Here is a 23176-nt window from a genome sequence, read left to right as displayed (position 1 = left end):
AGGGGGTGTTATAGATACCATGGCCGTGAGATGGGGGGTTGATGTTACCCAGCTGGCTGATGTGGGCAGACCAGGATCCTACAGAGCCATCGTGATGAGTGGGTGCCCTGGGTGGTGCTGTGGTGCTGGGCTAGGCAGGGGCAGAAACATGCCCCGACAGGGGTATGTGAGAACGGGGTTTATATGGTGTCTGGGGGAGCAGGGTCCCTGGGTGGTGACGCACATGTAGGGTGGGGTCTGTAGCGAGGGAGGAGGAGGGAGGAGGACTTCTGGGGTGCCGTGCTCTGACGGGGAGGGTGGGAATGGGAGGTTGAGGAGTGTGGGGAGGGGTTTTTCAGTTGTGGACATCAGGGTAGCCGTGCTCTGTGAGAGAGCCATGCTCTGACTGTCTGCCGTTTCCCCCCACCCCGTGGCAGTGATCTGGAAGAAGCTGGTGGAACAACAGGGAGCGGCAGTGAGCAGCCCCCTGGAGCTCGGCTCCCTGGCCCGGATTTCGGATGGTTACACCCCAGGACAGTTGGTCCAGGCAGTGCAGACTGTGCTGAATGACCAACGACTGCGGCCACAGACACCCACACCCCTGACTGCAAACAGCTTCATCCGCACCCTCAGCAGCATTACTCCCATCTACATGGACCAGGACGAAGCCTTCAGGGTATGGGGGAGGGGGGGGAATGTAAGGGAAGTGGTGGATGGGGGACGGGTATAGAGGAGGGGGGAAGAGGAGGACAGGGAGGGAATGGGTGCAAGCGGAATAGAGTGAGAGCAGGAGGGAGAGAGGGAGGGAGGAGAGAGACAGGGAGGGAGGGAGAGAGGGAGGGAGGGAGAGAAAGAGGGAGGAGAGAGGGAGGGAGGGAGGGAGAGAGGGAGAGAGGGAGAGAGGGAGAGAGGGAGAGAGGGAGAGAGGGAGAGAGGGAGAGAGGGAGAGAGGGAGAGAGGGAGAGAGGGAGAGAGGGAGAGAGGGAGGGAGATAGAGAGTGAGGGAGAGAGGGAGGAGAGAGATAGAGAGGGAGGGAGGGGTGAGGTGGCAAGAGGGTGAGCAGGAGGAGAAATAGTCAGATGGAAGGGGAGGAGGAAGCAGGGTGATTGGTGAAAAATACAAGGGAGATGGAGAGATAGGTGAGAGAGAAAAGATGGAGACGGGGAGAGAAATTGGAGAGAGAGAGTGGGACTAATGCAGGAGGAAGAAGAGTTCTGGAGAGATATTATTTCTCTCTCTCTCTCATTCCCTCTCTCTTTTGCTCTGTCTCATCCCCTCTCTCCCTCTCTCCCCCTCTCTCTGTCTCATCCCCTCTTTCCCTCACTCTCCCTGTCTCTTTCTCTCCCTCCTCCCCCCACTCTCTCCATCACTAATGCTGTGTCCCTGCTCCCCTAGAACTGGTTTGCTAAGACCCCCCTGATGAAGGCAGCTCTGAAGATCCGTCGGGAGAAGGAGAAATCTGAGCAGGAGGTGGCGGAGAAGGAGAAGAAGAAGAGGAGATGAGGGGCCTTGGAGCCAGTGTCACCACTGCCCTGGGATGGCACAGATTCTGAAATAAAGAGATTGATTTTACAGAGTTACTGAGTAATGAAGCACAGCAACAGGCCCTTCAGCCCATCATGATCATGCTGACCATCGAAAAACCCGGTCCTTCCTGCTGATTCCAATGTTGTGTCAAACACTGTGGGAGTCCCTGCCTCCCCACCCCTTCACTACCTCAGGGAGTGTGGTCGGGGGAGAAAGCTCTTACCCCAACCCTAAACTGATGTCCTCTGGTTTCAGAAACCTCTGTCACAGAACACTTTCCCAATATTTACTCTATCTATGCCCCTTGTGATTTTTCACACCTCAGTCAGATTCCCCCTCAGCATCCTCTGCTCCAAGGAAAACAGACCAAGCTTCTCTACCCTCAACCATATCCCTCCCATTGTATGCTGACCACATGTGTACTCTGAGTACTATAACTGCTCTCGTTTCGGGACGAGACCCTTCATCAGGTCTCGGCCCGAAACGTCGACTGTTCCTCTTCCTAGAGATGCTGCCTGGCCTGCTGCGTTCACCAGAAACTTTGATGTGTGTTGCTTGAATTTCCAGCATCTGCAGAATTCCTCGTGTTTGCGACTATAACTGCTCTACTCAGTTTACCAATGGATCAGTAGTAACATGTTCTGTGCAGATTACCAAAGGATCAATAACAATCTGCTCTGTCCAGATTACCAATGGATCAATCATAATCTGCTCTACCTGCATTACTTATGGATCAATAATAATCTACTGTTCCCAGATTACTAATAGATCAATAATAATCTACTCTTACCAGATTACCAATGGATCAATCAATAACAATCTGCTATACCCAAATTACCAATAGACCAAGATCATCCTGTACCTATGTCATCCAGCTCACTGTTAACACCATCAATGTCTGTGTAATCTGCAATTTTATTGATTACACCCCTTGCCTTCATATCCACATTCTTTGTGGAGAGGAACCAGGAGCAGGACAATCATAAACACAGGAGATTCTGAAGATGCTGGAAATACAAAGCAACACACACAAAATGTAGAAAGAACATAGCAGGTCCAGCAGCATCTATGGAGAGATATAAAGAGTTAACATTTTGGGCTGAAACCCTTCATCAGATCTGTCAAATGTCTGCACACCTCCGCCTCTGGCAACCTGTCCCAGGCACCCACCATTCTTTGTACAATAAAAACTGGACCCACATATCTCCTTTCAACTCTCTCTTCCTCCTCTCTCCTTAAATGTCTTCTGGTGTCTCACATTCCTACCCTGAGAAAAAAACTCAGACTATCCACCCTGTCTGTGCCTTTCATAATCTTATAAACCTCTATCAGGTCTCCCCTCAAACATCCAGAGAAAACAATCCCCCAAGTTTGTCCAACCCCTCTAACCCAGGCAATATCCTGCAGATGGAGTTTAATCCGGGCAAATATGAGATGTTGCACTTTGGGATGCCAAATGAAAGGAGAAAGTATAGAATTAATGTAGATGTCTTAACAGCATTGAGGTACAGAGAGGTCTTGGGGTCCAAGTCCATAGCTCACTGGAAGTGGATACGGAGTTAAAGGGGCATATGACAGGCTTACCTTTATTGGTGAAGGTGCTGAGTATAAATGTAAGGATGTCATGCTGCAGCTTGTCAGTCTGCACTGGGAGTATTGTATACAATTTTGTTTGCCCCATTGTAGCAAAGATGTGGAGAGGGTGTTGAAGAAGTTTACCAGGATGCTGCCTGGATTAGAGAGTATGAACTTCAAATAGTTGGACAAACTTAAGTTGCTCTCCCTTGAGCGTCAGAGGGTGAAGATAGAGTTTATAGGAAAGGCACAGATGTGGTAGGCAGTCAGAGTCCTTTTCTAAAGGTAGAAATGCCAAAAAGCAAAGGATATGCTTTTAAGGTTCAAGTTAGGAAGTTTAAAGGGGAGGTGAGAGGCAAAGTTTTTTTTACACAAAGTGTTAGGTGTCTGGAATTGATTACCAAGGTAGTAATGGAAGCAGGCAGTTTGGTGGAATTTAAGCCACTTTTTGATAGACACAAAATTATGAAGGGAATGGATGAGACACAGGGAGAATGACATTTGCCATCAAGGTCAGCACAGAATCATGGGCTGAATGGCCTGCCCAGTGCTGTATTGTTTTATGTTCTATCCTGGTAAACCAGTTTTGTACCCTCTCCACATTCTCCATATCCTCCCTGTAATGGGATGAGCAGAGCTGCAGATAACACTCCATGTGTGAACGAACCCAAAGTTTTACACAGCTACAATAACTTCCTGATTTATACGCAATACCTTGACCAACACTGTATGCCTTCATTACCACTTTTAGGGACTATGAACCTGAACGCCCAAAATCCCTCCGTACATTAATGTTAACGGTCATACTGTATACTTAAAGGTTGTACTATATTCTGTAAACTGTATACTTTCCCTTATATTTAATCTCCCAAAATGTAACACCTCACATTTATCTGGATTAAACTGTATAGTGTATGGTCTTTTTACATTTGACCTTCCAAAGGGCAATACTTTACATTTGGCCAGGTTAATCTCCATCTGCCATTTCTCCACCCATAATTGCAAACTGATCTATATCCTACTGTTCCTTTGTCTTTCTTCTGCACCATCCACCAATCTTTGTATCATCTGTGAATTTACTAACTCACCCACCTATATTTTAATCCAGGCCATTTGTATATATCACAAACAGGAGAGGTTCCAGGACAGACCTTTGTCACAGATCTCCAGCCAGAATAAGTCCCATTGGCTACTACCTTCTATCTTCTATGAGCAAGCCATTTCTGAATCCAAACAGCCCATGCATCTTAATCTTTTGGATGAAAAGTTTAAGGGTGATGTGTTATATTTTGGAAAGACAAACCGGGGTACGAGTGAATGGCAGGGGCTTGGGTAGTGTTGGAGAACAGAAAGACCTTGGAGTACAAGTACATGGATCCCTGAAAGTGGTGTTGCATATAATTAGGATGGTGAAGAAGGCATTGAGTCAGGAGTTGTGATGTTACGTTGCAGTTGTACAATGATTTATGTTATAGTTGGTGAGGGCACACTTGGAATTTTATGTACCATTTTGATCGCCCTGCTATTGGAAAGATGCCTTTAAACTGGAAAGAGCACAGAGGAGATTTATGTTGTGGGGACTCGAGGAACTGAGTTATGGAGAGAATCTGAACAGGTTGGGACTTTTTTCATTAGACTGAGGGGTGATAATACAGAGGATGTATAAAATCTTGAGGGGCATAGATAGCGTGGACATGCACAGCCTTTTCCTCAACATTGTGGAATCAAGGACTAAAGAGCACAGGTTTCAAGTGAGAGGGAAGAGATTAAATAGAAGTCTGAAGGAATTTTTTTCATTTGAGGCACACACAAGAGGGAAATCAGGACAACTAAGAGAAGGCATCAAGTTACTCTGGCAGACACGGTGAAGGATTTTTATAGATACATTAATAGCAAAAGGGTAGCAAGGGACAAACTTGGTCCACTTGAAGATCAGCATGGTCATCTATGCATGGAGCCAAAAGAGATCTCAAATGGATTTTTTGCATCTGTATTCACTCGTGAGATGGACACAGTGTATAGAGAACTGAGGCAAAACAGGGAGGAGTTCATGGACCATATCCAGATTACAAAAGTGAAAGTGCTTGTTGTCTTGAGGCAAATTAAGATGAATATATTCTCAGGGCTTCACAGGGAGTTATAAGTAATGATTGATTAGGTTGCCAAGTAGAAGATTGAGGGAAGATTTGAGAGAGTTATACAATTTTTTGAGGAGTATAGATAGGGTAAATTCAAGCAGGCGTTTTTCACTGAGGTTTAATGCAACTACAACTAGATGTCATGGGTTAAGGGCGAAAGGTGAAAAGTTTTAAGTGGAACATGAGGGAAAACTTCTTCACTCAGAGGGTTGTGAGAATGTGGAATGAGCTGCCAGTGCAAGAGGTGCATGTACGCTTGATTTCAAAGTTTAAGAGAAGTTTAGATAGGTACATGGATGATAGGGGTATGGAGAGCTATTGTCCAGGTGAAGGTAGATAGAAGTAGGTGGGTTAAATAGTTCTGCATGGACTAGATGGGCTGAAGGGCCTTTTTCTGTGCTGTAGTTTTCTATGACTCTAGTGAGAGAAGCCAGAGAGTGGTAGTAAATGGTTACCTCTCTGACTGGAAGCCTGTGACTAGTGATGGGCTACAAGGATCTGTGCTGGGTCCATTATTATTTGTCATCTATAAAATGATTTGGATGATAATGTGGTAAACTGGACCAGCAGACTTGTGAATGACACAAAGATTGGGGGTGGAGTATCAAAACTTGCAGCCAGATCTGAACCAGCTGGAAAAATGGCATATGGAATTTAATGCAGACACCTGTGAGGTGTTGTAGTTTGGGAGGACAACTCAGGGTAGTACTTACATAGTAAACAGAGGGGCGCTGAGTGGTGCGGTAAAATAAAGGGATCTGGAAATTCAAAACCATTTTTGCTTGAAAATGGTGTCACAGGCAGATGGGGTTGTAAAGAGAGCTTTCGGCACATTGGTCTTCAAAAATCTGAGTATTAAGTACAGGAGATGGGATGTTATGTTGAAGTTGAATAAGACAATGGTGAGGTCAAATTTGGAGTACTATGTACAATTCTGGTCACCTACCTACAGAAAGATTGAGAGTACAGAGGAAAAATACAAGGATATAGCCAGGGCTTGAGCACCTGACTATAGGGTGAATGCAAGGAGGCTTTGTGAGGTTATGTGAAACTTGAACTAGCAAGTGAAAAATGAAACATTTAAGAGGGACAAGGAGGAGCTTCTTCATTCAGAGGGCAGTGCAAGTGTGGAATGAGCTGCCAGTGAAAGAAATGGATGCAGTTTTGACTGCAACATTTAAGAGAAGTTTGGATAAGAACGTGGATGGGAGGTGTACGGAGGACCTCCGATACAGAATAAGTTTGGCATGGTTTCTGAGCTGCAGTGTTCTATAACAAGTAGTACTCTATTTTAAGAAGCACTTGGACGTGTACATTGACAGGAAAGGTTTAGGGGGATATGGGCCATATGCAGGCAAATAGGACTAGCTCAAGTAGGCAATTGGTCATCGTGCACGAGTTGGGCCAAAGGACCTGTTTCCATGCTGTATAACTGTGACTTGGTGGACCTGTCTGCTAACTCTGAGTGACTGGAACACCTAGATCCCTCTTGCAATTTCTCTCCACACAGACAATAATCTGCCTGGTTTCGCTCACTGAAGGGCATGAGCCCACACTCCCTAACACTATACTCCAAATCACGCTCTTCTACCTACGTCCGGCTGTGTATCCCTATCATAATGCATTCTATCTAGTTTTGTATCATCAGCAAACCTGGGACCTTACACACTATTCCTTCCAGACCTTTAATGTAAACTAAACAGTAAACCAAGGACTGAACTCTGGGTTGGAGTCCACTAGGCTAGCCAACCTTAGGAAAGTGACCCTGCCAGTGTGTCACAGTGCAAAGCAAGATCCCAGAAGCAATAACTGTCAAAGTCCACGGGAAGATCTCAAAAGCCAAGTCTGAAGACACCAGTTGCAGCACAGGGCTTGTTACAACTGATCATTCTTCTCACTGGGGCCTTCGCACCTACTCTCCCCACCCACACCCACTCCACCTCGACCCGCACGCGTCGCCACCCAACACCCCATCGACCCCACTCCTCACCGTTACCTTGTACCCTTTCCATGGCGGGACCTTGCCCAGTACCGCTCCAGCACTGAGGAGGTTAAACCGCTCTGTAAACAGTTACGGAAATAGCAGCTGGCCAGAGCCAGGCCCGGCTCTCTGTGTTGATCAGGAGGGTGGCGGGCCTGCCGGTGATGTCCCGCCGCGGCCTCGCGCTGAGGTCTCTGAGCCGGGACAGGGAGGCAGCTGTGTGGAGGAGGAGGTGGGGTCGCGGCTGCCTCCCGCCCCACTCACTGGTGTGTGCGGACAGCTTGGTTCACAACGCCCTGTACACCGGAGACCTGCACAGGGTCCGATGCCTCTTCACCAGGGGCAGCGTCGGGGATCTGCTAATCCCACAGGCTGAGGAGAGCGTGCAGCCGGCACCCAGACTGGGTGAGTGCGGGGAGGGGCTGCACCCGTAGGTCAGGTACACCGCAGAACGGTTCTGAAGGAGTATTGTCTTGTAGGACAGGGCACTGAGGGAGGGGTGGTGAGAGAGGGAGATGGTAAGGAGGGTGAGACAGTGAGGAGGGAGGGCGTTGATGTGGGAGGGGGGTTGAGGGATGGGTGAGCCCTGATAGATCAGAAATCAGGATTTAGTGTGGAGAGGTTTGAAACAGTAGGGGAGTTGGATGGTTGGAGGTGTTGGGATGAGGGTTGATGGGACACACGGGTCTCCCTAGGACCTGATCTCATTACGGCCCGGCCCCGGGATCACTCGCCGACCACGTACCAGGGACAGACAGACCACATGGGACGTGTGGGCGAGGGGAGCCCATGGGGAAGGATGGGAGGGGATGGATAAGGACCGGGGAGGGTGACAGGTACCTTGGACACATTGGCGAGGTCTGGGTCACACCGTCAGAATCAGAGGGACTCTGGGAGGGAGGGGATGTTTTGGCTGTGGATCACTGAGAGCAGGGCTCGCTACCAGAGACCGCATGGGGCAATGGGTGAGTGATCTCCTGGGTCGGGGACTGACTGGGCGGAGCAGCGGTCTGACACCAAATCCTGAGCTGTCTCGGAGCCAGAGCATCACGAGGGGCTGCAGAAAATAGCCTCAGCTGTGGAAAGGAGCAGTCAGACCTCCCACCACGACATGTCCAATGTCATTGTCACCGCTAAGGCAGAAGGTCCCGCCTGGGAATTATGGCACGCCCTGCTACTGGGGGAGGCAGAGACGGTGCTACTCCTGACTACGGACCCCCAGCACCCCCACCTTCACCCCAACGTGGTGTTTGACACCAGCGACGTAGAACAGTGGAGGAACTACCGCTACAACCTGCGGGCCCTGAGTGCGTGAGCCGGGGGAGGGACAGATACGGGGAGTTTCGGGGAGTAGAGGAGTCAGGAAAGGGGAATTACGGGGGGGGGTGTCTGGTGCAGGGTCGGGGGAATTACAGAGGGTCGATGGACAGGGCAGTTACAGGGGCGGATCTGGGGGAAATATATTGTGTTTGGGGGTCACTGGGATCTTCGGGATGAAGAAGTGATCAGTGGGGACAAGGCGGGGTCAGGAACTTCAGGACACGGATTCCTCAGTGAGGGTCTCAAGAAAGATACATACCACGCGGGACACGCCCGCGTCACGGTACAGTCATCAGTGAGGAGGTGCAAGAGCGATTTCAGGACCAGCTTCCTTCCCTCCTCCGTCAGATTTCTAAATGGCCCATGTTCGCTACTCCTCTTTCTCACTGTTTTTGGAAGTTGCTGAAAGTTTTTATGTTTTACACCGTACTGCTGCCAGAAAACAACACATTTCACCGCAATGTCGTGATGATAAACCCGGTTCTGATATAGAGGGGGTGTCCCGAATACATTTCACCGCAATGTCGTGATGATAAACCCGGTTCTGATATAGAGGGGGTGTCCCGAATACATTTCACCGCAATGTCGTGATGATAAACCCGGTTCTGATATAGAGGGGGTGTCCCGAATACATTTCACTGCAATGTCGTGATGATAAACCCGGTTCTGATATAGAGGGGGTGTCCCGAATACATTTCACTGCAATGTCGTGATGATAAACCCGGTTCTGATATAGAGGGGGTGTCCCGAATACATTTCACTGCAATGTCGTGATGATAAACCCGGTTCTGATATAGAGGGGGTGTCCCGAATACATTTCACTGCAATGTCGTGATGATAAACCCGGTTCTGATATAGAGGGGGTGTCCCGAATACATTTCACTGCAATGTCGTGATGATAAACCCGGTTCTGATATAGAGGGGGTGTCCCGAAGACTCGTCAGGGCATTGCTCGGGACAGAGGGTTTCAGTTACGAGGAGACTGGGGTGGCTGGGTTGGATTTCCTTAAGGCGGTAGAGGCTGGAGGGGATGGGACAGCTGACAGCGATGATAAGGGATATTAGGAAACCTTCCTCTGTAGTGACAGTATCAGAGAACACGGAAACGGGCCCTTCGGCCCAACTGGTCCGTGCCATCCAAGCTCACACTACTGTGCCGCCTCATAGAGCGTGTTGCACAGTACAGTATCACACAGACAGATAAATGCGTGGCTGAGGAATTGGTGCAGGGGGCCGTGGTTCCGATTTGTGGATTACTGGTATCTTCTCTGGGATGGGGGAGAGCAGTACAAGATGGCTGGGTTACAGCTGAACTGGAACAATGTTCTGATCAGCACATTTCCTGGTACTGTACTACTGGGGAGGATTTAGACTAGATTGGCGGAGGTGGTGGGATCCAATGCATCAGGAAGGCAAATGAGAGGCTGGAAGCTGATACTGAACTCAGTTTCAGAAAGGTCAGTCGACAAGACAGGAAGCAGCCTGGCAGCAAGGGAGAAAAGCTTGCTGGATTAAACTACATTTCTTTCAATACGAGGAGACCTGACAGGTGGAGCAGGTGAACTCAAATGGTGGTTAGCTATGTGGGACTTGGATGTTATAGCCATTACAGAAATATGGCTGAAGAAAGGACAGGACTGCCAGTTAAATGTTCCAGGTTACAGGTTCTATTGGTGGGGGGGGGGAGTTGCATTTCTTATTAAAGAGAATATCACAGCAGTGGTCTGAGATGATATTACTGAGGCATAGTGCAGTGAGGCTTTCTAATTTGAGCTGAGAAATAAGAGGATAATCACATTGTTGGGCTTCTACATTATGCCCCCAAATAGTCAATGGAATTTGACGAACAAATATTCAGGGAGATTACAGACAGCTGCAAGAATAATGGGGCTGTCAGAGTAGAGGATTTAACTTTTGAAATTCAAAGTAAATTTATTGTCAAAGTACGTATATCACTGTATCCTACCTTGAGATTCAGTTTCTTGGAAGCATACACAGTAGAACAAAGAAATGCAATATAATCAAAGAAAATCTACCCTCAAAGACTAGCAAGTAACCAGTGTGCAAATCAAGACAAACTGTGCAAATACTGAATAGGTAGATTGATGGATAAAACTGAGAACATGAGTTGTAGGATCCTTGAAAGTGAGTCCATGCATTGTAAAATATGTTCAGATTTGTGGTGACAGGAATTATTCACACCGGTTCAGGAACCTGATGGTTGGAAAGTAATAACAGTTCCTGAACCTGGTGGTGTGGGACCTAAGAATGCCATACCTCCTTCTCTATCCACAACCTGGATCAACAGGTTGATAACACAAAATAATCTGCAGATGCTGGGATCAAAGCAACACTCACAACACACTGGAGGAACGTAGCAGGTCGGGCAGCAACCGTGGAAACGATGAGTCGACGTTTCGGGCCGGAACCCTTCGTCAGGACGTATCGTGTGGAGGCGTATCCACAGGTCGATATCGTGTGGAGGCGTATCCGCAGGTCGATATCGTGTGGAGGCTTGTGTGCGTCAAGGACTCCATCAGGCGATGCCAACTCCAGGCCACCCATGTTGGAATGGCTGTGGACAAGGTGCCAGATGAAGATCAATCCAACCCCGCTCCCGAGCAGACAGGCGCGTGTTTGCCCTTTCTGGGCCACACTTCAATTAGAAGTGTGAATGCCACATAAAACAATCTCCTTACCAACGGCAGCAGCAAGAAGAGAGTATGGTCTGGATGGTGGAGGTCCTTGGTTTCTTGTGACAGTGATCCTTGTACATGTTCTCACTGGTGGAGAAGGCTTTGCTTGTGATGGATTGGGCTGTATCCACAAGTTTTTGTGGGCTTTTCCATTCTTGGGCATTGGTAGTTCTACACCAGGCCATGATGCATAGGTATCCTAACATAAACTGAACTGTTGTAGAGCCAAGGGTTTAGATTGGATGGTATTTCCTCAGGCAATATATGAAGGGCCCTACTAGGTAGGGTCATTTGGCAACTGGGAGGGTATTAAGAGTGAGATATGGCAGTTCATGATCTACATGTTCCTGATAGAGTAAAGGGTAAGGATAACAACCTGTACCCACTCCCCTCAGTAATGACTACATCCCCTGTACCCTCAGTAATGACCTGTGCCCTGTTCCCCAGGTAATGACCCATGACCTGTACCCTGGCAATGACCCATGACCCGTCCTTCCTGCAGGGATCTGGTCACTGTGCTACAAGCAGGAGTTCACCACGCCGCTGCAGATCTGCTCGAGCAGGGGATATGACCAGTGTGTGCGGCACCTACTGTCCTGTGGAGCTGAGCCCGACTTTTCTCCCGGAGGGAAGACTGCCCTGCACGAGGCGTGTGAGAACTCCCAGGCTGAGTGTGCACGGCTACTGCTGAGAGCGGGAGCTAACCCAAATGCAGTGTCCGAGGACGGCTATTGTCCGCTGCATCTCTGCACCTCCCCCGAGTCCCTGAGGTAAGTTCAAAACTCACAACTCTACTGCTGCAATATTGCTGTGCTGAAACTTTGGACAAAAACCTTTCAAAGCCCACCCTTCCCCCTTCAACCTTCCCTGATATCCCAGCTTCCCCCCGCCCCCCACCAACCTCATCCTCATCGGACATCCTACCTGCCTAGTATCAAGCCGAGGAACGACCCTGAATTGTTCGGGCAGCACAGTGGTGTCTCACAGAACAAGTGTCCATGGTTCAGTTCCTGCACACTCTCCCCATCACTGCATGGGTTTTTCCTAAGCACTCAGACTTCTCCCACGTCCCAAAGCCATGCTAGTTGTCGGGTTAATTGGCCACTGTGAGTTGTCCCTAGAGTGTAAGCAAGTGGTGGAATCTGGGTGTGTGACAAGACACCAGTGACTACAGATCCTGGAATCAGGAGCAACACACAGTCTGCTGGAGGGACTTCAGCTGGTCAGGCCACATCTATGAGGGAAGAGGAATACTGAAACTCGAAACATATACAATTCCTTTGCCCCCACAGATGCTGTTCAATCTACTGTGTTCCTCTGACGTATTGTATTTGCTGCTGGTGAAGGTCAGTACAAATTCAGTAGGCCACCTGTGTAGCTCAGAATGAGAATCCAGGGTGGGGTTACTGTCTCTGTAGTGCTGGGGTCAAAAATACCTTCGATCACCTGAAAGGAGAGGGTGAGTAGCCCAAAGTCATGGTCCATATTGAGACCAGTGACACAGGCAGGAAGGCAGGTGAGATCCTGCAAAGGGAATTGAGGAGTTAAGTTGAATGTTGAAAAGCAGCACTTCAGAATTGGTAAATTGGTTTATTATTGTCACATGTAACAGGGTAGAGTGAAAAGCTAACCATACAGATCATTTCACCTCATCAGGAGCATTTTGTAACTCGTGACCAAAGTTCCATGAGTTTTAAACTAATTATGGAAAGGGACAGAACAGGTCCACATGTTCATGTTCTATATTGGGGGAAGGCAAATTTTAATGGTATGAATATACAGCACAATACAGGCCTTTCAGCCCATGATGTTGTGCCAACCCTTTAACCAACTTCAAGATCATTCTATTTTACTTAGGGACTCTTAAATGTCTCTAATATACCTGCCTCTATCACCACCCCCCCCCCATAACGTGCACCTACCACTCTCTGTATATTTTTTAAAAACTACTTCTAACATCCCTCTATAGTCTCCTCAAAACACCTTAAAATTATGCCCCCTCATATAGCCATTACTGCTTTGAGAAAGAAGTATTGAGCTGTTCACTGTATCCATCCTCTTATCATATTGTACACCTCTGTCAAATCATCTCTCATCGTCCTTCACTCCAAGGAGAAAATCCCCAGCTCAGTCAACCTTTTCTCATAAGACATGCTCTCTAGCTCAGGCAGCATCCTGAAAAATCTCCTCTACACCCTGTCTAAAGCTTCCACATCCTTCCTATAATGAGGCGACAGAACTGAACACAATACTCTCAGTGTGGTCTTCCTGTAGTAACCTTGTCCAGCTCCGGGGAATTATCTATCTTATGGTATGAGACATGAGCTTGATTGGAATAGGTTGTTTGTGAGCAAGTGGGAGACACTTAAAGGTGAGATGGTGAGACCTCCAGCCCTGCATGTTCCTGTTAGAGTGAAGGTCAAGCCTGGTAAGAATAGGGAACCCTGGATGACAAGGGATAATGAGGCCCTGGCCAGGTAAAAGGGGACAGTGACATGGATCAGGTAGAGACAGCTGGGATCAAGCGAATCCCAGGAGCAGAATAGGAGGTGCAGGACTGTACTCAGGAAGGAAATCAGGAGGCATGGAAGGGGAATTGAGATACATTTGACAGAGAAGATTAAAGAGTATCCAAAGAGATTTAATATACTTATTAAGGAAGAAAGAGTAACGAGAGAGAGAATAGGACCTGTCAAAGACCAAATGGTGCATACTTGTGTGGAGCACAGGAGATGGTCAAGGTCCAAAATGAATACTTTTCCTGGGTTTTTACTATGGAGAAAGACATGGAGACTTCGGAACTAGAAAAAGTAAATGTGGAGGTCTTGGGGATAGTCCATGTTACAATTAGGGAGAGGTCTTAAAAAGTATGAAAATAGGTTGGGCCTAATCAGTTTTTATCAAAGGACACTGTGGAAGGCTAGAGAAGACATCTGTGGAAGGTAAGTTACTGGAAAGGATTATGAAAGATAAGACATGAATACATCTGGAAGGATGGGTTAATTAAGGGTGATCAACATGGCTTTCTGTGTGAGCAATCATTTCTTAGGAATTTGATTAAGCTTCTTGAAGTAACCAAAAGGTCGATGAGAGTAGGGTGCTGGATATGATTTAAATAACAAAGTACAGGGCATGTTAAGTTTGCAAATGATACTAAAATGGTTGGTATAGTAGATAATGAAGAAGGTTATCAAAAATTACACGTGAATCTTCATCAGCTGGGTAAATGAATAAGTGCAGGATGTTGTGTTTTGGGAAGTCAAATCCAGGATGAATATTCACAGTGAAAGGCAGGTGACTGAGGTGTATTATAGAACAGAGGGATCTTGGAGTACAAGGACAAGTTTCCCTAAAAGCGGACTCACAAGTAGACTGGATGGTGAGGAAGGGTTTGTGCATGCTGGCTTTCATCAGACCATAAGATACAGGAGCAGAATTGGGCCATTCAGCCCATTGAATCTGCTTCACCAGTCCCTCGGCTGATCCCGAATCACACTCAACCCCATACACCTGCCTTCTCGCCATATCCTCTGATGCCCTGACCAATCAGGAAATGATCAACTTCTACCTTAAATATACCCACAGACTTGGCCTCCACCACAGTCTGTGGCACAGCATTCCATACATTCACTTCACTCTGGCTAAAAAAATTCCCCTTGACCTCTGTTCTAAAGGGTTGCCCCTCAATTTTGAGGCTGTGCCCTCTAGTTCTGGATATCCCCACCAAAGGAAACATCCTCTCCACATCCACCCTATCTAGTCCTTTCAACATTCAGTAGGTTTCAATGAGACCCCCATGCATTCTTCTGATTTCCAGTGACTACAGGCTCAAAGCTGCCAAGTGCTCCCCATATAACCACTCATTCCTGGAATCATCCTCAAGATTGCATTTATATTCTATTCCCCTTGAAATAAATGCCAACATTGCATTTGCCTTCTTTACCACAGACTCAACCTGTAAATTAACCTTCTGGGAGACTTACACAAGGACTCCTAAGTTCCTCTGCACCTCTGTTTGAATCTTCTTCCCATTTAGATAGTAGTCCACACTATTGTTCTTTTTACCAAAATGCATTATCGTACATTTCCTAACATTGTATTTCATCTCCCACTTTTTTGTCCATTCTTCCAGTTTGTCTAAGTCCTGCTGCAATCGCATTACTTCCTCAGCACTACCTAACCTTCCACCTTTCTTTGTATCATCCACAAACTCGCCACAAAGTAATCAATTCCATTATCCAAATCATTAACAAACAATATGAAAAGTAGCGGTCCCAATTCTGACACTGAGGAACACCACTAATCATTGGCAGCCAACTCGAAAAGGTTCCGTTTATTCCCACTCACTGCCTCCTGCTTGTCAGCCATTCTACTATCCATGCCAGTATATTTCCTCTAAGACCATAGGATTTTATCTTGTTAAGCAGCCTTACGTGTGGCACCTAAGCAAATGAAAATCAAAGTAAATGCCATCCACTGCATCTCCTTTGTCCACCCTGCTTGTAACTTCCTCAAAGAACTCTAACAGATTTGTCAAGCAAGATTTCCCTTCCCAGAAACCATGCTGACTTTGACTTATTTTATCTTTAGTCTCCAAGTAGCCTGAAACCTCAGCCTTAATAATAGACTCCAAAACTTTCCCAACCACTGAGGTTAGGCTAACTGGCCCATAATTTCCTTTCTTTTGCCTTCCTCCTTTCTTAAAGAGTGGAGTGACATTTGCAATCTTCCAGTCCTCTGGGACTATGACAGAATCAAGTGATTCTTGAAAGATCATGACCAATGCATTCATTATCTCTTCAGCAACCTCTTTCAGGACTCTGGGATGTAGTCCATCTGATCCAGGTGACTTATCCATCTTAAGACCTTTAAGTTTGCCCAGCACCTTTACCTTTGTAATAGCAAAGGTGCTCACTCCTGCTCCCTGATACTTACGGACCTCTAGCACACTCCTCGTGTCTTACACAGTGAAGACAGATGCAAAGTACCCATTAAGTTCATCTGTCATTTCTTTGTCCCCTGTTACTACCTCACTAGCATCATTTTCCAGTGGTTTTCCACATTTGAGTGTATGAGTTATAGGAAGAGGCTGGAAAAGCTAGAACTTTATTCCTTGGAGTGTAGGAGACTGAGAAGTGATCTTATAGAAATGTTTAAAATTGTCTTTTCCCCAGGATTGAGGAATCAAGAATTAAAGGGCATAGGTTTAGGGTGAGAGGGGAGATATTTAATAGGAATTTGAGGGCCAATTTTTTCTAACATGATGAGTGGTGCATATGTGCAATTATCTACCAGAGAAAGTTGTTGAGGCAGGTACAATAACAACTTTGAAAAGGCACTTATTGTTGTTCAATTGTTAAGTCAAGTCAGACTCTTCATGACCTCATGGACTTTTCCATAAGGTTTTCTTGGCAAATTACTGGGGTGGGTTGCTACTTCCTTCTCCAGTGGACCATATTGAGTCTGACCTCTCAGCCATGACCTGTCCATCTTGAGTAGCTCCACATGGTATAGCCCATAGCCTCACTGAGATACACAAGCCTCTCACCACAACAAGGTAACAGACCATGAGGAGGCAAAAGGCAAAGATAGGAAATGTTTAGAGGGCTATAAGCCAAACAGGGGCAAATGGGGCTAGCTTAGATGGGAATCTTGATTAGTATTGATCAGGTGGGCCAAAGAGCCTGTTTCCGTGCTGTACGACTCAACGATGAGCAGTGACTCATTGAGTTTATATTTTGTTGAGCGGTGATTGGTTGAGTGTGCTGTTTGGTGAGCAGTGATTTGCTGAGTTCATTGTTTGGTGAACAGTAATTGGTAGAGTGTGTTGTCTGGTGGGCAGTAATTGTCTAGGATGGAATAACTGCAGGTGTTCTTGACAGATGTGCGCAATACTTACTGGAACTTGGTGGCCACGTTAACAGTCGGACCGAGGAAAAGGATGACACTGCACTGCACATTGCTTCCAGGTTTGGCCTGGAGGAGCACGTCAACTTGTACCTCAACTACGGAGCCTCGATTAACCGGTTAAATAAGTGTGGTCAAACTGCCTTACACTGCGTGTGTGGTCAGCCCCACAGCCACGCAGACACTGAGAGGTATTACCGGGTGTGCAGAAAGCTGGTGGAGAGTGGAGCCAGTGTGACAGCTCTGGACGAGGAGCAGCAGTCTGCTCTACACCTAGCCTGTTACACAGCCAACCACAGGATCGTGGACCTGCTCCTCGCCAAGGGCATTGATGTCAACCGCATGGATTACGGTGGCAATGCCCCACTTCACAAAGCCCTGCAAGCTGTCAGCTACAAGCTGGATCATGAGCCCGAGCGCATAGTGCGGTCCCTCCTGAACTACGGATCCATCCGCATCTGGCCAGGTGCTTTTCCCAAGGTGAGGTACAGCTTGCCGTGTGAGTGTCTGTTGCAATGGGTGTGACCAGCACCTCTCAGTTACAGTCTTTGAGTTATACAGAAAGAGGCCTTTTGGTCCAGCTCATCCATGCCAGCCAGTGCTGGTCGTTTACACTTGACCCATATCTCCCTGAACCTTTCCCATCCTTGTCTATGTCCAAATGTCTTCTGAACATTGTAATTGTACCTGCTTATTCCACTTCCTCTGGCAGCTCATTCCAGACACCCACCATCCGCTGTGTTAAAAACCTGCCCCTTGGCTCCTTTGAACTTTTCCCCTCTCACTTTAAAACTGATCTCCAGTTCCAGACTCATCTCTAGAATCTTATTTATACCCTCATAATTTTATAAACCTGTGTTAGGCCACCGCTCAGCCTCCTTCGCTCCAGGGAAAACAGATCAGCCTGTCCAGACCCTCCCTATAACTCAATCCCTCCAGGTCCATCAACATTCTCCTGAACATCCTTTTCACCAGTCCTGATGAAGGCTCTTGGCCCTAAAAACATTGACTCTTCATTCATCTCCATAGATGCAGCCTGGCCTGCTGGTTCCTCCAGCATTTTGGGTTTATTTCTCTGGATTTCCAGCATTGGCAGAATCTCCTGTGTTCATGACATCACCCAGTGATTCTGTCTCCACAGCCCAAGGAGCAGAAATTCTTTCTGGGTTCAGTCCTAAATGGCCAAGGCATTGACCTCTTGAGTTGATGACCATGATTAATACAAGCCTGGGAGGGAATGACACATAGGAAACTGCCTCAGTAACCACACCATCCATCTGCTCCACGACTCCCAACTCTGGGCTGTTGTTGATTCCAGACACACCAACACAATGGACTTGCATACCCTCCCGAAGTAGCCTTGCAAGCCACTCAGGTCAATGCCCACTGAGGATGGTACACTGCCCCCATACAGGGATAATTAAATAACCGAAAAAAAAGCTTGTGCATGGAGACGCAAATCTGGAACAACACACAGACCCAAATGTTGACTATACAGTTCTCTCCACCGGCACTGCATGACCCAATAAGAGCAAGTGCAGGCTCTGCTGTCTGGTGTCCATCCTCTGACTAACCTTTTCCTACCTTTTTCTCCCTCCCTCTCTCCTTCCCCGTATCTACAATCCCCTCCACTATCTTATCTCCCACCCTGCTCCTTCCCTCTCCTCTCCTTCCACTGCCACGCTCCTTTTCCCACCCTCATTCTCTCCCCCTGCCCCTCTCACCCTCTCTCTTGGCGCAGGTGTTGAAATACTGTTCCAAGTCTCCGGCAACGATTGAGGTTCTGCTCAATGTCTACGACCACCTCAAGGTGACAGACGAATGGCTGAAGGCAATCCCACTGGAAGTTCTGCGGGTATGGTCTATCAGCAGGGAGCAGGTTGTTGTGGCAGGGAGTCACAGCAGTCTGTGGGATATGGAGAGAGGGTCACAGGAGACTGTGGGATATGGAGAGAGGGTCACAGGAGACTGTGGAATTTGGAGAGAGGGTCACAGGAGACTGGGATATGGACGGGGGGGTCACAGGAGTGTGGGATATGGAGGGGGGTCACAGGAGACTGTGGGATATGGAGAGAGGGTCACAGGAGACGAATTTGGAGAGAGGGTCACAGGAGTCTGTGGGATATGGAGAGGGGGGTCACAGGAGGCTGTGGGATATGGAGAGAGGGTCACAGGAGACTGGGGTATGGACGAGGGGGGTCACAGGAGACTGTGGGATATGGAGAGAGGATCACAGGAGTCTGTGGGATATGGAGAGAGGGAGGGTCACAGGAGACTGTGGAATTTGGAGAGAGGGTCACAGGAGTCTGTGGGATATGGGGGGGGTCACAGGAGACTGTGGGATATGGAGAGAGGGTCACAGGAGACTGTGGAATTTGGAGAGAGGGTCACAGGAGACTGGGATATGGACGGGGGGGTCACAGGAGACTGTGGGATATGGAGGGGGGGTCACAGGAGACTGTGGGATATGGAGAGAGGGTCACAGGAGACTGGAATTTGGAGAGAGGGTCACAGGAGTCTGTGGGATATGGAGAGGGGGGTCACAGGAGGCTGTGGGATATGGAGAGAGGGTCACAGGAGACTGGGGTGTGGACGGGGGGGTCACAGGAGACTGTGGGATATGGAGAGAGGGTCACAGGAGTCTGGGATATGGAGGGGGGTCACAGGAGACTGTGGAATTTGGAGAGAGGGTCACAGGAGTCTGGGATATGGAGGGGGGGTCACAGGAGACTGGGATATGAAGGGGGGGTCACAGGAGACTGTGGGATATGGAGAGAGGGGAGGGGGTGACAGAAGACTGGGATATGGAGGGGGGTCACAGGAGTGTGGGATATGGAGAGAGGGGGGTCACAGTGGGATATGGAGGGAGGTAACAGGAGGCTGTGGGATATGGAGAGAGGGTCACAGGAGGCTGTCGGATATGGAGAGAGGGTCGCAGGAGACTGGGATATGGAGAGAGAGTCACAGGAGACTGTGGGATATGGAGAGAGAGTCGCAGGAGACTGTGGGATATGGAGAGAGAGTCACAGTGGGATATGGAGAGAGGGTCGCAGGAGACTGTGGGATATGGAGAGAGAATCACAGTGGAATATGGAGAGAGGGTCGCAGGAGACTGTGGGATATGGAGAGAGAGTCACAGTGGGATATGGAGAGAGGGTCGCAGGAGACTGTGGGATATGGAGAGAGGAGCTGGAAAGGGACACAGAGCATTTCATCTGATTCACTCAGTGGCAGGAACTGGGTCACAGAGATTCCAGAAGAGTGAGACCCCTGGATGAAAAGAGACAGGACCTAGCAGGCCATTTGCCTCTGCCTGAAGCCCTAGGTTTCCTTAGCAATAAAAATCCAGCCTTCAGATGCAGGAAGTTCAAAGACACGGTGCCCTCTGCTCGAACTCTTCCCCATCTGGTGCAGAGTTGTGGGTGTGGGATGCACCCACAGTGTCCAGCCCTCCCAATCCCGAACAACCTTATGATGCAGTCGGGTCACCGTTCATTCCGGATACTAGCCATTGGGTTCTCACCTCACACAGCCCATCCCCACGAAACCACCGTCCATCCCAGAATCTCCCCATCAACCCCGTCTGCGCTGCCTGTCAATAACGTACCTGTCCATTAGTGGAAGGCCAACCTGTTCACAGAGTTCCAGCTATGTCTCACCCCAGGTGTGGCTTGAAATAAAACTTGTACGGGGCTGGGGGGCTGAAGGGTTAGGCTGAGGGCTAGGGGAAAGGTCAGGGGTTAAGGTGAAGGTGGGGTGGGGAGGTGAGAATAGGGTGCGGTGTATGTGATTGATGATCTGTCTCCATCTCTCTCTCTCTCTCTCTCCCACACCCGACCCGCAGGAACACGCCGAGTTCTACAGCTTGCTGGACTCGGTGCTGCGCACTCCGCGCTCCCTGCAGCACCTGTCTCGGTGCGTCATCCGCGCTCACTGCCGAGGCTCGTGCGCGAGCGCCGTGCCCGCGCTGCCGCTGCCCTCCGCCCTCAAAAACTTCCTGCTGCTGGAGATCCACGGTTTCCTGATGTAGGGGTGGCAACAGGTCCGCGCACCCGGCAGGTACACCGTCAAGCTAGGGCCACACCCGATCAGCACTGACTCCGCCCACTGGACATTGGCTCCTCCCATCGGAACACAGAACCACCCCCACCCCCCACCCGTCCCCCGGGACCGGCCCCGATCACAGCCTCACGGGAGTCCGCTGTCGAGTGAGTTCAGTGTAGTCAGTGAATGGAAGAGGGTGTGAATTGGGGGAGGGGCAGAGAGGGTCGGGGGAGGAGAAAGAAAAGGTGGAGAATGTGGAGGGGTGCAGGGAGAAGGATGAGGACTTGAGGAAGAGGGACTGGAGAGAAGGAGGAGGGGATAATAGGGTCGGAGGAGAAAGGGAGGGATCGAAGGAGAAGAAAGGGTTGAAGAGGGGAGAAGGGCAGGAGTGGTGGAGGGGTCAGGAATATGAGGGGAGGATGCCTTGTCAGTGAACTCTCCCTGATAGTGGATGTGCTCCACACCCAGCGGTCAGTGAAGTGGGGTTGCAATCGGTGAGGGGATGGGTCCAGCAAGGGGGGGAGGGTGAGTCACTAAAGGAGGTGTGGCTATAGAGGGGTGGGTCGGGAACGGGGCGAGATGGAGCTACATTGTCCTGCGACTGAGCAGATCCTCTGCTCTGGGTATGCTGTCTAATCCTGGGAGCGGCGTCTGGCCAGGTGGGGAATGGGTCTAATCCTGGGGGGTGGCTGGGATGTGTGGGCACGTGGCCAAGTGGTTAAGGCATTGGACTAGTGACCTGAAGGTCGTGAGTTCGAGCCCCAATGACGCGTTGTGTCCTTGAGCAAGGCACTTAATCACACATTGCTCTGCGACAACACTGGTGCCAAGCTGTATGGGTCCTAATGCCCTTCCCTTGGACAACATTGGTGTCGTGGAGAGGGGAGACTTGCAGCATGGGCAACTGCTGGTCTTCCATACAACCTTGCCTAGGCCTGTGCCCTGGAGGGTGAAGACTTTCCAGGCGCAGATCCATGGTCTCGCAAGACTAACGGATGCCTTTAACGGCTGGGATGATGGATGATAGTTCACTGAAGGGTGGGGGAGGGGAAGACCTGACTGGGGGTTGGGGGGTGGGGCTGAATGAGTTTGAAAGTGTGGGGAGTAAGGTGGGGGTAGTGGAAGTGCAAGTGCAAATGCTGAAACTGATGGGAGATCCAGAGCTCCTTCTGCCTGTCCCTCCCCCCACCATCCGAAGGTGGGTTGGGCGCTGGGCCCCAGAGTGACCCTGCCTCCATCCCCAGCTCCTTCATCATCTGGATCGGCTCCAGGGCCCAAGTCTGCAGCCTCCTCCGGAGAGACTTTCATCCAATGAGAGAGCTCCCATCTCCTGTGCAAGACATCTGCGTCTAGTGGCTACAGTCTGAGGGACACTTGCTGATGGAAGGCTGGCAGTTTACGGAGTTTGTGGACCAGATCTGCTCTGTGATTTACTGTACTTCAGACTGTTTAATGCCACTTGTTTAGTGGGAATATGACAGAAGAGTTTTTGTAACACACACACACACACCAGGAACGCTGGTCTCTCCAGACAGGTCTGTGATGTCAGCCCTCCTGCCTCCACCCTCTACACCCCACCCTAGCAGTGAGGCCGCCAAGGAGAGGATACCCGACTCCCACCAGTCGCCATCCGTTTCAGCCTCCGGAAGCAGGTTCACATCCCGAAGCACCCGCAAAATACCCGAGGAACTCAGCAGCATCTATGGAGATGAATAAAAAAATCAACGTTTCAGACCAAGACCTTTCCTCAGGACTGGAAGAGAAGGGGCAAGGTGTCAGAGTGAAAAGGTGGGGGGAGGGGAAGCAGGATAGCTAGAAGGTGATGGGTGAAACCAGGTGGATGAGAAAGATCAAGGGCTGGGGAGGAAGGAATCTGATGGGAGAGGAGAGTGGACCATGGGAGAAAGGGAAGGAGGAAGGGGAAGGTGATTGGCAGGTGAGAAGAGGTAAGAGGCCAGACTGGAGAATAGAAGAAGAGGGAAGGAGGAGTGAAAAAAATACTGGAAGA

General features: G+C 49.1%; 2 protein-coding genes across 4 annotated transcripts in view; both read left to right on the top strand.

Annotated features, from left to right (window-relative positions):
• The window catches only part of LOC134348022 (dynein regulatory complex protein 11-like), a 146162-nt gene extending 144679 nt beyond the window's left edge, over positions 1 to 1483 (top strand). The window contains exons 18-19 of the mRNA XM_063050814.1: positions 417 to 655; positions 1376 to 1483. Of these exons, the coding sequence (XP_062906884.1) occupies positions 417 to 655; positions 1376 to 1483 (347 nt within the window). The remainder of the gene's footprint in view (positions 1 to 416; positions 656 to 1375) is intronic.
• A 5697-nt stretch (positions 1484 to 7180) lies between these two features.
• On the top strand, positions 7181 to 22883 carry asb10 (ankyrin repeat and SOCS box containing 10). Of its 3 annotated transcripts, XM_063041133.1 has the most exons (6): positions 7181 to 7606; positions 11720 to 11987; positions 17100 to 17604; positions 18866 to 18979; positions 20969 to 21183; positions 22413 to 22521. In XM_063041133.1, exons 1-5 carry the CDS (start codon positions 7366 to 7368, stop codon positions 21152 to 21154), a joined length of 1314 nt encoding a protein of 437 aa, XP_062897203.1. In that variant the 5' UTR covers positions 7181 to 7365; the 3' UTR covers positions 21155 to 21183; positions 22413 to 22521. The 3 variants fall into 3 exon arrangements, with proteins under 3 accessions (XP_062897203.1, XP_062897212.1, XP_062897194.1); XM_063041142.1 differs by lacking the exon at positions 20969 to 21183 and having other exon boundaries at positions 22413 to 22883; XM_063041124.1 differs by lacking the exon at positions 22413 to 22521 and having other exon boundaries at positions 20969 to 21452.
• The last annotated feature ends 293 nt before the right edge of the window (positions 22884 to 23176 follow it).

The sequence above is a fragment of the Mobula hypostoma genome, chromosome 1, assembly GCF_963921235.1.
Source record: "Mobula hypostoma chromosome 1, sMobHyp1.1, whole genome shotgun sequence".
NCBI classification, from domain to species: Eukaryota; Metazoa; Chordata; class Chondrichthyes; order Myliobatiformes; family Myliobatidae; genus Mobula; species Mobula hypostoma.
Note: the sequence above shows the minus strand (reverse complement) of the source record. Positions and strands in the feature narration are given on the sequence as shown.